Source organism: Ornithodoros turicata, chromosome 3 (genome assembly GCF_037126465.1).
Source record: "Ornithodoros turicata isolate Travis chromosome 3, ASM3712646v1, whole genome shotgun sequence".
NCBI classification, from domain to species: Eukaryota; Metazoa; Arthropoda; class Arachnida; order Ixodida; family Argasidae; genus Ornithodoros; species Ornithodoros turicata.
Genome location: NC_088203.1, coordinates 558,117 through 572,226, shown reverse-complemented (window position 1 = coordinate 572,226; position 14,110 = coordinate 558,117). Strand labels below are relative to the sequence as shown.

The 14,110-nt window shown below is 48.5% G+C and overlaps 1 protein-coding gene across 3 annotated transcripts; it reads left to right on the top strand.

Annotated features, from left to right (window-relative positions):
* Nucleotides 1–2,298: 2,298 nt before the first annotated feature.
* Nucleotides 2,299–4,967, top strand: LOC135389791 (galactosylgalactosylxylosylprotein 3-beta-glucuronosyltransferase 3-like). 3 transcript variants are annotated; one of them, XM_064619828.1, is made up of 6 exons: nucleotides 2,299–2,650; nucleotides 2,707–2,930; nucleotides 3,116–3,316; nucleotides 4,472–4,610; nucleotides 4,668–4,756; nucleotides 4,818–4,967. In XM_064619828.1, exons 1-6 carry the CDS (start codon nucleotides 2,578–2,580, stop codon nucleotides 4,950–4,952), a joined length of 861 nt encoding a protein of 286 aa, XP_064475898.1. In that variant the 5' UTR covers nucleotides 2,299–2,577; the 3' UTR covers nucleotides 4,953–4,967. The 3 variants fall into 3 exon arrangements, 2 of the variants coding, with proteins under 2 accessions (XP_064475898.1, XP_064475897.1); XR_010421581.1 differs by having other exon boundaries at nucleotides 2,300–2,650; nucleotides 4,509–4,756; XM_064619827.1 differs by having other exon boundaries at nucleotides 2,301–2,650; nucleotides 4,472–4,756.
* The last annotated feature ends 9,143 nt before the right edge of the window (nucleotides 4,968–14,110 follow it).

The following is a 14,110-nucleotide window of genomic DNA, read 5'->3' as shown; positions in this document are numbered from 1 at the left end:
AATTACGCCGAACATGGTGTTCGCGTTGTTCGGGTCACCAAATGTAGAGGATATGGTGTTCCCTACATGAGTCCTGACCGAGCGATGATGGAATGTCCTAGCGCGCAGATGGACGTGGCCTCAAGCTAGGACGTTGCCGGTAGAACTGGCTGGCAGGCGCAGTGCCGCACGCCAGCAGAGGCACGTCTTCATCGTCGTCCGCAGGCCGCTACAGCCTAAACCAGCTCTACTCGATTGAGAAGAAGGCCTTGCGCCTGTGCCTTGGTCTTCCGAAATACACGTCGAACCAAGCGCTATACTCGGAAGCTCGTCTCCCCCCTCTCAAGTCTCGTTTCCGCCTTCTCACGGTTAATACCTTTCTCCCCTTACACCAGAGTCCTCTTGCACTGAGACACAACGAGTCCTTTCGTGACATATCTCGTTGGCTAGGCAGATGGTGGCGTCGATCGAACAGCTCGTCTTTGCAAAATCTCTTCTGTCTCCCCTAGGAGCTTCGCTCTGCAGATCTTGTCTCCCCTTCCTGCCTGCCTATTTCCCCTTTCGTGCTGTTTGTCGAGGTTTTTCGACCTGGTGTCAGTCATGCCTGCCCCAACAGGCCTGAGTCTGTCCTCGCTGACCACATTCGCCGCTTCTCCGACCACCTGGTGGTGGCCACGGACGCGTCCGTTTTGGACGTACGCGCTGGGGTAGGAATTGTTTTCTCCTGCCTAGACGGACACTTCCCGGTTCGCATTCCCAACTACACCCCGGTTTTTGAAAGCGAATTCCTCGCTATTGTGCTGGCACTGCGAATGGTTCCTGCCGCGTTCGGTAAGATATTGCTTCTTTCTGACTCTCTCTCGATCATTTCATTCTTGTCCAATCCTTCTAGTCCAGTGCTAAAATCCCTCCTATCTCTCGTTTCCTCTCACATAGCGGAGATCGTCTTCACGTGGACACCTGGGCATCTCCCTCAACGAGACAGTTGACGGCCTGGCCAAGATGTCCCTGTCTGGGCCAATCATCGACATCTTGCTACCGTTGACTGAAGTCGTAAGAGCAAGGTTCCGAAGGCTCCTCGAGCTACCTGGGCGCCGCTCACCACCAGTTGGCTACGACCACTTCCTCTTCCCATGGCGGCCTGACTGCTGTGCTTCCCGCCACATAGATGTCACCCTGACACGATGCCTTGCCCTCCCTCTGAACTTTTACTAGCACCGTGCTGGGGTTCACAACTCACCAACGTGCGCCCACTGCGGCCAGGACTAGACTGTGGAGCATTCACTTGTCCACTGTCGGCTGTACGCCCGTCTGCGACTTTGTCCGCCCATTATGCGGGCTTGGTGCCCCCTGTTCTTTGACTTCCTTGCTTTCTTTCGGGGTCTCACACTTGGGGAGGTGGAACTGGGTTGTGGCATCCAACATCGCCGCCTTTATTACATTCAGCTGTCGTTTCTAGTACCCCAACTGCTACTTGCGCGTGCCTTCCTTCCATTTATCTAGGATGTCGTGCTCTAGCCGACTGACTCGCCGCTAGCCCCTTTGAGCACTACCACACGCGGGGGTGGGGGGTGGGGGTAATGGCAGGATAGGATCGCCTTTGTTGGCCACACAGAAGTGGGCGTCGTCACGACTACAGAGAGAGAGAGAGAGAGAGAGAGAGAGAGAGAAAAAGAGAACACAAACAAAACACAAAGCAAGGAGGGACGGATGGAGGATAGAGTAGGATGCGGTGAGGGTGCACGAGTTGAGAGAGCAAAATATTAGATGGGTCGTTGAGCAAGGCCTGACTTTTCTTTCTGACTTTTCTGAAGGTTTCTTGCTTTGGCGGAACGTTCGAGAGAAGAACTAGCGGGGTGGTCAGCTAGCGTGCCCGAGGTGGAGCGAGGGAGATGGACTTCGCAGGATGTGTTCGATTGTTTCGGGTTGTTCACAGTGGCCACAGCAGGCGTCACCCCTAGAGCCGATCTTGAATAGTTGAGAGTTGGTGAACGCAGACCCAGAGAGTAGCCTATGGGGCATGGTCTGTATGCTTCGAGGAAGGGTTTTCATGGGAAGATGGCCATGATGGTGCATGATGTCCCGTATCCCAGGGTGGCGCAGTTCAACAAGCTGCTGAACGGCCATTTGCCTGTCGGTGTCGTCCGGAGTTGGCAAAATATTGCTGCAGCCCAGGTGTGCCAAGGACGCCAGCTGGTCCACCCTTTCGTTGCCGCCGAAACCGACGTGCATCAGAAGACGAGTTTATGCTGAGCGCACGATCTTCTGATGCTTCGTGCTAAGATGTTGTCACACATGGGGTTCATCACGTCCCATAGAGCGCTTCTTGAGTGTGTGAGTAGGACTGCCCTGGCTCGCACCTGGACCGTAGCAGCTGCAACACCTTCACCTGCCGGCCGCCACTGCCCTCCTGGCTGAAGAAGAAGAAAATGAACACATTAAACCACATCGACGATCATTTTCAGTATTTATTAATTTTCAACGCCTTGCGTGACTTTCTTGAGTCTCGGATGTTCCCCGTGTGAAATTGCAGAATAATGTACTGATGTGTTCGAAAAAAGAGGCCATCACAACTGCACGTGTTCCTGGAAAGACTGTATGGCGTCAACATTTGTCGCTGGTGTCATCGTAGGCATTCTGCTTTGGCAAATTTTCTTCTTCGTGTGCACAAGTAAGAAGGTGTAGACGTACGTAGGAGATATCGAGGAGTGACGTTATATCCTGCAGCTATGCTGAGAAGGCCCCCAATGATGGCCCCAATGATGGCCCCAATCCCCTCACCTATGAAGAGAAACTCCCTGCTGGACAACAGTTGTAGGATCTATGCCATCACAGTAACCTGTAGACGAAGCACGCAAGCCCCGGACTTGGTAAGGATCAGCCAGACCCTGCGTAGTGTGCCTAATATCTTCTGGATCATCTACGAAGTAGCTCCTGCACCGTCTCAGCTCGTAAGCCTCGCACAATTACTGAAACTCTTGCCACTTAACATTGCCAATCTCTTAGACAGTGTCATTTTTAAGGCGGATTACTCTTGTCGAAAGCACAATAGTGCGTTATCATCAGTATGGTATCTTTATCTCTGCGGAAAAAACAAGGGGGATGATATTGATGAATGAATTGATGAATGGCGTAGGTGCAGGATATCCTGTCTCGCAGCCAAATCTCACACCGGTATATGCACGTCCACGACAGGCGAAACTCTTCTAGAAGCTGCGAGCGTACTTTGCTCTATTTGGAAGCTCTAGAATGGCTGCGAAAGAGCATTACTTTACCTACAGGAACTGTCATCTTCATCAACGAGCAGCACGTCTATCACCATCAACTCTTTAGAGAGGTACACGACATATATTTTGACCGTCTTACCGAACACGATCTAAGGTAGTCCCACAACTTTTGCTATTGTTTGCAAATGACTGTTTCATTTACTCGCCAGTTGAAAAAAAAGAAAAAACATAACCTAGTGGTGCAAAGGATAGTAGATGATAATTAATTCTGATAAAACTGCCAATTGCCAGATTACAAGCAAAAGTTACATGTATTTTGAAGATGGCTAAGGCCTAGAGTAGAAGCTATCCAAGGATGTTGATTATACTTTAAATTACCTGGGTGTCATTATCAGGAACCATCGAAAATGAGAGACACATACTGAAAACATGTGCGCTAGAGCTACTTGGTATGTTTGAATGGAAATAAATTTTGCTAGGGAGCAATGTGGGCAACGTCATGACTGTATAGCCTGATGATGAGAAAGTGATCCGGCTCGACGTGCCGTAGGGACTCATTGTAGCATACATTTTTTTTCTTTTGTGCAGACATAGGCCAATGCAATGCGTGGTATGTTCTGTTATGTTGGGGTGAACGAGAAATAAAGTCACGACATAGCAATTGCACTTGGTGAGCATTTACCCCTCTTGAGCAACTGTTGCTCACTATAGTGAGCAATTGTCTGCTGGGCAATAGGGAAGAGATTGAAGGGCATTAGACACATCTCCCCCCCCAAAAAAAAACAACAACAACAACACCGCAATGTCCCTCTCTTTAATTTTTTGCACATTACCCGTACTGGCGCATTTAGATAATTGCTATAATTTAGGCGGACTCGTATGAACGGAAAAACTAATGGATTAACAACTAGAACTTAGCAAAGAGGGGAAACGCAAATCGAGTATGATTCGACTGATGGACAGCAGGAATGCTATGGACAAAATGAAACGGTTCGACGAAACGGCCGTCACTGATACAATGAAACGGCGTTCGATGAAATGTCCCGGAACACTTGAAAGCCACGCAATTGATTCATAGTATAGCGTCCTCTTTCCGTGTGCACTACGGTTGTTTACTGGTTGGTTTTATTCCCGTAATAAAGTTGTTGTTGTTTGGTTGGTTTTATTGCGACCTGCCGGCATTTTGTCTTGGCAGGACATCTAGTAAACTCATTATAGTATATGAACTGTTGAAGGCGGATAACAGGCGCAATTATTTTCTTCAGATCCGCTGCACCAGATCTATAAGTGTCTTCCCGGTAGGTCTGGAAGGGACCATTTTGTCCAACCGAATCCGGATCAGCACACCTATCTTGAAGGAAGGCAAAGTGGTTGCCGTCGCTGGCTCTGCTTTATTTTTGTCTGGTACGGCATTCTCACTACGTCTCCTTCAACTGTCACCAACGTACATTGGCGCTGCAGGAGAAAGATTTCTCAACTCTACTTCTACAGTGGCCCATTTATCTCTTAGTCTCATGGATCTGGTGCCTGTTGCGAAGAATTGTACACAGGTAGAGGATGTTCTCGGTAGCAAACATGTGTGCTAGGCTCTTTTTTTGTCTCTCTCTACAGATTCTCACCTGGAATACTCAGACCAACTACTACGCAACGTTTCCCCATTTTTCTGCTTTACATAAATCACTTCCCCAGCATATACCGCTTTCGCATACAAACCTCGTTAGACTGTATCGGAGCATGTCGCAGTAAATATATACTTGCAAATAATAATCGTTGGTGCTTTACTGCTTGAGTGTGCCAGAAGAGCCCCGAAATATGTATGCTCTCCTAGGCGAGTGTTCACCAAGGTGGCCACCATATTAACTCCAAAGCATAAAAAATATTCCGAGTTTCTTGAAAGTATTGTTTGTGATAGCCCATCCAGTATTGTGCGCACCCATCATGACATGCGCATTCCTGCGTCATGTCATCAAGGGTCACACAGTAAAGAAATGGCGGTAATTGAAACAGGAGAGCGTAGTTATTGTGGACGGTGTGAGCAGAATTTATTATTGAAAAACTCCACAAGACACACTAAGCCGGGTACTGAAAACGATCCGAGAAAGACACGTCACAAATGATTATGACAACGTTCAGGAATTGTTTTATTTACACACACTATTGTTGCCTTTGCCTACAGTTTGAAAAACGTACGGAAAAATCGGAGAAGCTACCACTCACAATGGATGAGTTTCTTACTTTAATATGAGCTCTAAAAATTAAAATACAATAGGAATTGCCCTTCCTATCTTAACTCCCATGTTAGTTACAAAGTGCCGTGTCCGTAACACGAGTGCTCACATGCATATATCCTCCCAGTACAATTGAACCTCTGTATGCAATAATTCGAAAAATCTCAAACCCAGAAAAGGGGCCTAATCGGACTGTCCGTCCCATTGACACACACATGCATTTCCCGTTTTTCACCACGCAGGAGCAAATCACAATAAGGTCCTAAATTTTCATCCGCAAGTGCATACTGCTATGTAGATCTTATTGCATACAGAGGCTCAATTGTTTCGCTTTCCCGTTGATACAAAACCGAGGATAAGCGCGTTCTTTGACTGGTGCCTTTTGCACCCTCGATGCACCGAAAAATAAATATTCAATTCAATAATTACTTGCAACCACGCAAAGCAGAGAAAGGCTCCACAAAAATGGTGAAATTTAATCCGCCAACCGCCCGTATTTACTTCTTCTTCTTCTTCTTTTTCTTCTTCTTCTTCTTCTTCTTTTTCTTCTTCTTCTTCTTCTTCTTTTTCTTCTTTCCACCACCCTCATCGGGACTCTCACCGCTGGGAGATTCCGATCCAGGCGGTGGACCCATTGGAGGAGGCGGTGGAGGCGGTAGCATCATTGGCGGTGGTGGTAACATCGGCTGTGGCGGCGACGGTACAGGTGACTGTACCGCAGGCGGTGGTAGCGGTGGTGGCGGTGGTGGCGGCGGTGGCGGTGCCGGAGCTGGTGGTGGAGGCGGCGGCATCTCCCTCTCCCATCTTCTGCCTCTTCCGAGACGATCAGAAAGAGAACTGTCGCTCGTCGAGGAGCCGCTCGTACAAGTGCATTCTGGAGATTCAATGCTGATCTTCATCATTCCTGGGAACATTGAATACGACGGAGTATCTTTCGCGGGTGAAGGTGGGGCTGGCTGAGCCTGCATTTGCTGCTGAGGCATCCCTGGTTGCATCATGGGTTGCATCATGGGTTGCATCATTGGCTGCATCATGGGCTGCATCATGGGCTGCATCATGGGCTGCATCGTGGGCTGCATCGTGGGTTGCTGCATTATCGGCTGCATCCTTGGGGCCATGATGGATTGCATACCGTAACCAGATACACCAGGAGCCATGGACGTCATACTGGCAGACATTCCAAGAGGTAAGCCCGGAGCCATCATGGAAGACATCCCATAAGGCGGCGTTGAAGCGGGAGTGAAGGACGAATAGGAACTGCTCGGAGTTGCCTTGGGAGATTTTTTTCGTCGCCTGGGAGTAATAACCTTGTAGGTCTCCTGCTTGAAGCTCTCTTTTTTGATTCTTCGCATGTCTTGTGCCGCTGCATTTTCAGCACTAATAAGTCTGCGCAACTTGCCTTCGGTTTCAGCTAGGGTCCTCGAGAACTCTTGATCTTGAACCCTTCCCGAAGACCGGTACTTTGCGATCTCGTCCGCGAGTTGCGATTCGAGTGACATCAGGTTGTTCAACTTGTGCTCTGTAGAATAAACTCTAGTCAGAGACGGCGCTGGACCAGCTCGCATCAAATGTTGTCTCGCTTGGTTCACGCGAGCAGATTCTCGCATAACCTGGTTTGTCAAATCTCTTATCTTGTTTGTGATGGTGATCGTAGTAGGCTGTCCTGATGGAACTGTGATTGGCTGTTGAACAACCGCCGGCTGCTGGCAAACAACTTGCGGTTGAGTCTGGTAAACAACTTGAGGCTGTTGGGCCTGAACCTGTACCGTTTGCGTGGTAACTTGAGGCTGCGTAAGCGTGTTGAGGTCTTGATATACAGTATCCTGAAGTCTGGTAAGACTACTTCCTTTCCGAACGATAACTTGCGGTTTGATTCCACCTCCACCACGTTCGTTCACAATGATTGTTGTGGCTGCTATCATAGAAGGTTTACCATCGTCGTCTTCGATTGAGCCTACTCCCTGATTTCTAACCGATGCCATGCGCCGCGGCACATGTGGGAATTTGATGCTGTACTCGTTGTCCAGGCAGACTACAGCTCCTTTTTGAAGGTCTCCGAAAGTAAGAGTCTTCCCTTCACATCCCGGACTAACAGCTATCCTTTGTTGCATAGGAGGAGGCTCATCAATCTCATCATCTATTTGCACAGTGGTTGCATACTGCTCAACCTGTGGTCCACCGAAATAAACTTGTTGAGGCTGCTTTAGCGCCGGTGGTGTCTGTTGCTCATAGTCTTGCCTTCGCATAGAAGCTGGGAGATAAATTGGTGTGAACGGTACCGGCGTGATGGGTTCAATAATCTCTTCCTCTCTCTCAGCCTTGAAGCGTATAACCTGAGTCTCAGACTTTTCGGGTTCCTCTGGGACAGGAGGCTTGTCGTCAGTCTGGATAGTCCGACTTATTCTATCGTAAGGAAATTCCCAGGGAGGTTGTACAAACTGCGGTGGTTGAAACGGCTGAATGAGTCCAGGGGGCGCAAGGGATGATGGTACCGGAAAAGGATGCAAAAATGGGAGTAAGTTAGAGGGAGGCACCGGAACAAGTTGTGGAACTTGCGGGAGGCCAGGACCAGGGAAGACGAATCTGCTTTCTGAGTGAACAGGACATGCTGCAGGCGGATAAGGAAGTTCAGGTGGCACAAGCGGAGGCGGGTATGGTAATTGCTTCTGCGATTTTTCTTCGGACTTGGGCTTCTTGATGACCTGCTTTGTCTTGGTAATTACCACACCTTCAGGAGTCGTAACTTGTTTGGTAGATACTTTGGGAGGATGAATTTCAAGACCGTCGTCTGTCCGGACGTTGATGGGCTGTCCCGATGGATTTCCCTCCTGTCCCCCAGGAGGACCAAACTCGATAGCGACTTTTTGGCCACTTTTTTTCTTTTTTGGCATCGGGTTCTACATGGCCGAATAACTGGACATCCTTACCCCAGGTGTGCTTGGACCGAGCGCCGAAGAGCAACTGCTCGTGGTTGCGCGTGCTCTTGCGTCACTTCTTTCTCGTTTTTCATTTTGTCGTCACGCCGCTCACTTGCCGATTCTCTCATTACCTTCCGTAGTAGTGGCTACTAAGCATAGACACAACGCACAGTCGCATACGTTTTGTGTGTTGTTTGTAGAGGGGGGGGGAATATGTTTATTATATATAAAAAAATAAGAGGGAAAGGTTAGCCACCGGTATGGCGGCTTGCTATTCCCAGGAAAAAAGGGGAAAATAAAGGCAAACAAAAAGAAAAACAAAGAAAAAGGAAAACAAATAAATAAAAAGAAAAACAAAAGAACACCGAGGAAAACAAACATGAAACTGGTCACAGTTCACCCAGAAGGCCACAGGACCGCAGAAACTGGGCAAGTGCCTTTGTCACCTGACTGTATTGTGTGGGGCCGAGCAGCGTAGCTAGAGATAAGTCCGAAACCGTCAGGCGAGCGATGCGTGACCGTAGGAGGAGACGATGTTGGTGGTAACGAGTGCAGTAGAGGAGTAAGTGCGGGATGTCTCCTTCAACATGACAGGTGGGGCAGTTGGGCGACGAAAGGTGGCCCATCTTAAAGAGGAGCAGTGGAGTCCGCGCCACATTCAATCGCAGCCTATGAAGCAGGGACTCTTCCTCCCTGGGGTAGCGGCCTACCAGTGTGTGGGTCATCGTAGGGTCAATCGAGTGCAGAAAAGGGTTGGTCCTGGCAGCGTCTTGAAAGAAGGCCTGAGAGCTATTTCTGCAGTATCGGCGAATGGCTAGCTGACAGGCAGACTGGGTAAGTTGGACAGAAGTGACAGGCCCAGCAGCACGAGCAGACCTGGCCGCAGAATCGGCGATGGCATTCCCCAAGATACCAACGTGGCCCGGAATCCACTGGAACACTGGAACCACACACTGTGACCTAGAGACGATAGTTTGGCGTGCAGGCAAACGATCTCCGTGTAGTTGTCATTGATAACCTTGGGCGAATACGATGCCACGGCCTCCAAGGTTGACTTACTATCCGAAAGGATAGTCCACGCTCTTGGTGTCGACGAAGAGATGTACCGCAGAGCAGATAAGATAGCAACGGCTTCTGCTTCGGTTGATGAAAGCGTGGGCAGCAGCTTGAAACCGCGTTCGTATGCTTCCTCAGGAATGTAAAATGCAGATGATGACCCATCGGATGCCACCGAGCCGTCAGTGTAAATCTCCATTCGATTTGAGTGCAGGGAGTAGAGATGTTGCAGCGTTAGTTGGCATGCCACAACAGCTGGGACATGGCTCTTTTTCGGGAGACCAGGAACAGATGTGTGCACTGGGGGCAGACTTAAGGTCCACAGCGGCTCTGTATAGGAGACCAAGGTATGCGATGGTGGGATTTGTCCCTGTAGTCGCAGAACAGCTTGGCCGTACGCAGAAGCAGGGCAATGCTGCGTAACATCCCGAAGATGGTGACATGGGTGCCGTACAAGACAGCGTGTGTAAGTTTGGAGGGTTGCCGTGTCCCGGATGATAAGCACGGAAGGAGGAAATTTACTTGTACACATCGCAACTGCAGCACGGAGATGTGACAGACAGAGACAGGTCCCTGCAGACTCTTGACAGGAACCTTTTTATACCCCGGAATGCTGAACACATCATGTTTTGGACAGGCCTAACTATAAGACACGCGCAAACCTTGCTGTGTTTCCGGGGTATGATGTTTGTGATGACACCCTGTATGTGTACAGGAAGGTTCCTCTCAATACAATTTCTACTAGCTGAAAGTCTGCAGGTGTGTGTCTCTATCGTAATCCCGCTCGTCCCTTCTCAGTTACGATATAAACTATTATCAACTTCATCCCACCGTTAAACTTGAACACGTGAACTTGTGATGCAAGTGCAAACAAATTCTGATAATGTGGCACGCTTCGTGTCTGGCATTTACACATTGCACTCGCCGCTATTCGAACCCGGGTCATCTTTTTATTTATGTTCAAGATACTGCAGGCCCTCAAGGGTACGGATACGGAATAGCAACATGATACACGGCTAGCACGTTATAGACATCACAATAACATTTCATTTCAAAGCACAAGATATGAACTGTCTTGAGAATGAAACCTCTTTGATGGTAGTTTGTTCCAATCCTATATGGTCCTGGGAGAAGTATTCTTAGTCTATCAAAGTACATAAACCTGAGACGAGCACTCTTTCGGCGATTTCAGAAAGCTGGGCTTCAAGTAGCATCAGTGACGTCATAGATGAAAGGATGGTAGACTACATCAGCGTCAACATCAACGCCTCACGTTCATGTTGACGAAAAAAGTAATAGGAATAGATAACATAATAGATGAAAGGATTTTTCCTCATTTAAATATTTCCTTTTCAGTGTGAGGATCCCATATTATACAATGGGTCGTACAAGTCTGTTTTAGTTGACGATTTGTGATCCTTAGGCGCCGCCTCCCAGATTCCTACGTGCAGAACAAGAAATGGTGCTTCTACCATGTGTTACTGTTACACGACCCACATTAATGAAATTTCATTAATTTCTTATGGATGTAATAGGGGTTCTTTTTTAGCTGAGACACAGATAAAAATATCAAGGTCGATCCATGGCTGAGTCCGACGGATATGCGTTAACATTAGAACTTGAAAATCCTTTGGGAACTCCCATTCACAGCGCTACACAACACTTCACACGACCCTACACAACGCTGAAGCAAGACAGCATCCGCAGCCAAATGAGCCTTCCGGGCTCCTCCCATTCACGTCGCGCAGCCTTCTTTCGCCGCCGCTCCTCTGCACAGCTTTCATAAGTCATGGCGCGGCCACGCAGCCACGTCTGAGCCTGTCGATCACCCCCCACTGCACTGCGCCCCCTCTCTTTCCCTCCTTCCTTCTCCACTCACCGTGCATGGGCGCAGCACAGTGGCTACAGACGATGAAAGAATGAATAACCGAGAGACACGGGCCAGGAAGACAAGCACAAGAGTTCCCGTGTCTCTCGGTTATTCGTTCCTTCATCATCATGCACCAGTTAGTCTGCGCCCTATCTCTTTTATCGGCTACAGACGGACCAGGACGCGATTTATTCCAACTCTAATGACACGCATTAAAAGTTTTTCTAAGTTAATTTACGTCATGACGTATAATCATGGCCATAAACTCACTTTGGTAAGGAGTTGTGTTGTCAGGAAGGTAACCCAAATGATGAATGAAAATACCGGCAACAGCCCGCTCCTTCGAGACAGTAAGCGTCTGTCGCAATGACAAAGGGAAATGATGGAGATGTTCCGTCTGGTAAGATCCCAAGTTTCAACGTTAAACTGTCAACGACGTTCATTGTGGTTTCTCGGAAGTGACACAAGTGGAGACCAACATCCTGCTAGCCAAACTCTGAAAGAACCATTGTTTCTGGAGACGTTCTGACATTGGGAGAGAAAGGTACGCACTCACAGTGATCAATTGAAAGCGTACGGCCCTCAAGATATAACGCATCATTTGCAGTATACTTGGGAAGGCAGACCTTTCTCTTACTGTTTCCATCAGTTGTGCAATCTCGTCGCAGTCTGCCTCGCCTTAGTTGTATACAAGATTTCTCCCTCCTACTTTCGAAGGAGACTCACACAGGAGGGAACTCCAGCTCCACCTCGTGTACCGCTGTGGACAATGGGAGCAATAGACCTCTCCCTGTTTGTAAACAAACGACGTCATAGTGTTCGACAGCGCCACCAATTTGGTAGAGTTGAACTACGCGCGAAGCTGGGCGAACAAGGTGGCGCCCGAAAGCCGCGTTTTTTAGGGGATTACGATGGTCCCTGAAAGGGACGCGGTCCTACTTTTCTTCCAATAAGAGGCAGCGAACAAGTGCCCATTCGTGAAACCCAGCCCTCCCCTTCTGATTTGTTTCGGTTTCATGACGTTTTCTCGGGTAGAGGTCTATTCGGGACCATTAGTTTCTCTGAGTGGCGCCGGGCGAGATCGGTCTCCTTATTTCTGCTCCGTGATTTCAGCAAATCGCATGCAGTCACCATGTTAACATGGTGTTCCGTTACTGTGAATTTTGTAGAGTAGTTTGCTGCGCGTTTGGTGGTGGTGCCCTAGTAGCACAAAACGTTTTGTAAACGTCGAGGAAAGGTCTAGCCACAACCACATTTTCATCCAGGAGACGTCTTCAATCTGACCTACATAACATCTTCTATCCCAGGATAAGTTGACGCTTTCCGGAGTCTTGAAGATGTGTTTGTGGCCGCCTTGAAGACGTTCAAAAAACGTTTAAAACACATATTTGAATGTGAGAAAATTCAGCCCTGTGGATATCCACCGGGTACAGTTTTGCGGATATCTGCCTCTTTTTTTCATTTTTCAACCTCAGTCACCGTCACCACACTTCCATTTTCTGTTTCTCTAAGCAGAACTGCAAGCAACACTGCCACGTGACCTTTCGGCCAAAATCGAAGACGCAGTTCACCATGGTGGACCGCGTTAGCAGAGGTGCTCCCACCATAAGAACAGCAGGCTTCCTCCACGGCGTTACAGGTAGGGGAAGCAGAGCGTAGAGGTGACCATAGACCATGGTCTATTCCCATGCAAATGGAAAACAGATGCTATACATTGCTCGTCTTAGGAACTCCCGCAAACTCGATAGTCGTTCTCGCCTCTGATTCAAAATGGGGGGCGAGGTGTCTAAGTTGTGGGGGCGCTAATGGTTACCCGACATTGTAGCCCCAGTGGGGGGCGCTGGCTGTTCTGGCACGCTAGTATTTAAGGGGGCGGGCTTGATGCTGGCAGGGTGTGCTTTGGGAGCGTGGCCTGCAGGATGGCAGGGAATAAATCAGGTCTGTTCTAAGTAAACCTCCTTTTGTGGTTCTTCCCATGTGCGGTTGATGCGAGCGAGTTTGGGGTTCCGGTCGTGGTGAACGGAGGTTCCCACAAAGTGTATTTCAATTACGCACACAAACAGTGAGTTGGGAAATTTCTGGGAGTATTAGCTCACCGTCAACTCAACGCCTGTTTCCTACTGCTTTTGATTTGAGACAGTCAGTAGGTCCACCGAAAGTAAACTTACTCGGTGCACACAAATCGTCCTCGTCTAAGATACGTCTTGAACACAGATGGCGAAGACGTATTATAAATGGAAAGTTGGTACGTCTTGCAAACGTGAACTGAAGATATTTACAGGATGTCTTCCTTAAGGCTAGCGCTCTTCAACAGAGATGGCGAAGACGTATTATAAATGGAAACTCGGTACGTCTTGTGAACGGAAGACGTTTACAGGAGGTCTTCCTTTAGGATATCTCCAACACAGATGGCGAAGACGTATTACAAACGTTAAATCGGCGCGTCCTATAAACATACTATAAATTACGGCTTCTAGACGTCGCGTTGACGTCCTGATCGTCTTCTATCCTAATTTGACCAAATAAAGACGTTTCTGCGACGTTTTGTGCTACTAGGGTGGTTTACTAGTTGAGTCAATGTTGAATACGCCTCCTGAACGTGTGTTGTGCATCGATAAGTGGGTTGTTTTGCTCCAGGAAGTTAGGTAGTCTACAACAATATGATCTAATAACTTGCAAGGAACACGTGATCTTCCACACTTTAGTGTGAAGCTTGTTGCCATCAATCGATCTGATCGACGAGAATGCGAAAAGTCTGGCACGGAAACCTAGGCCAACATATATAATACATGTTGGCCTAGCGGAACCAAACCACATTGGCTGGCAACATAG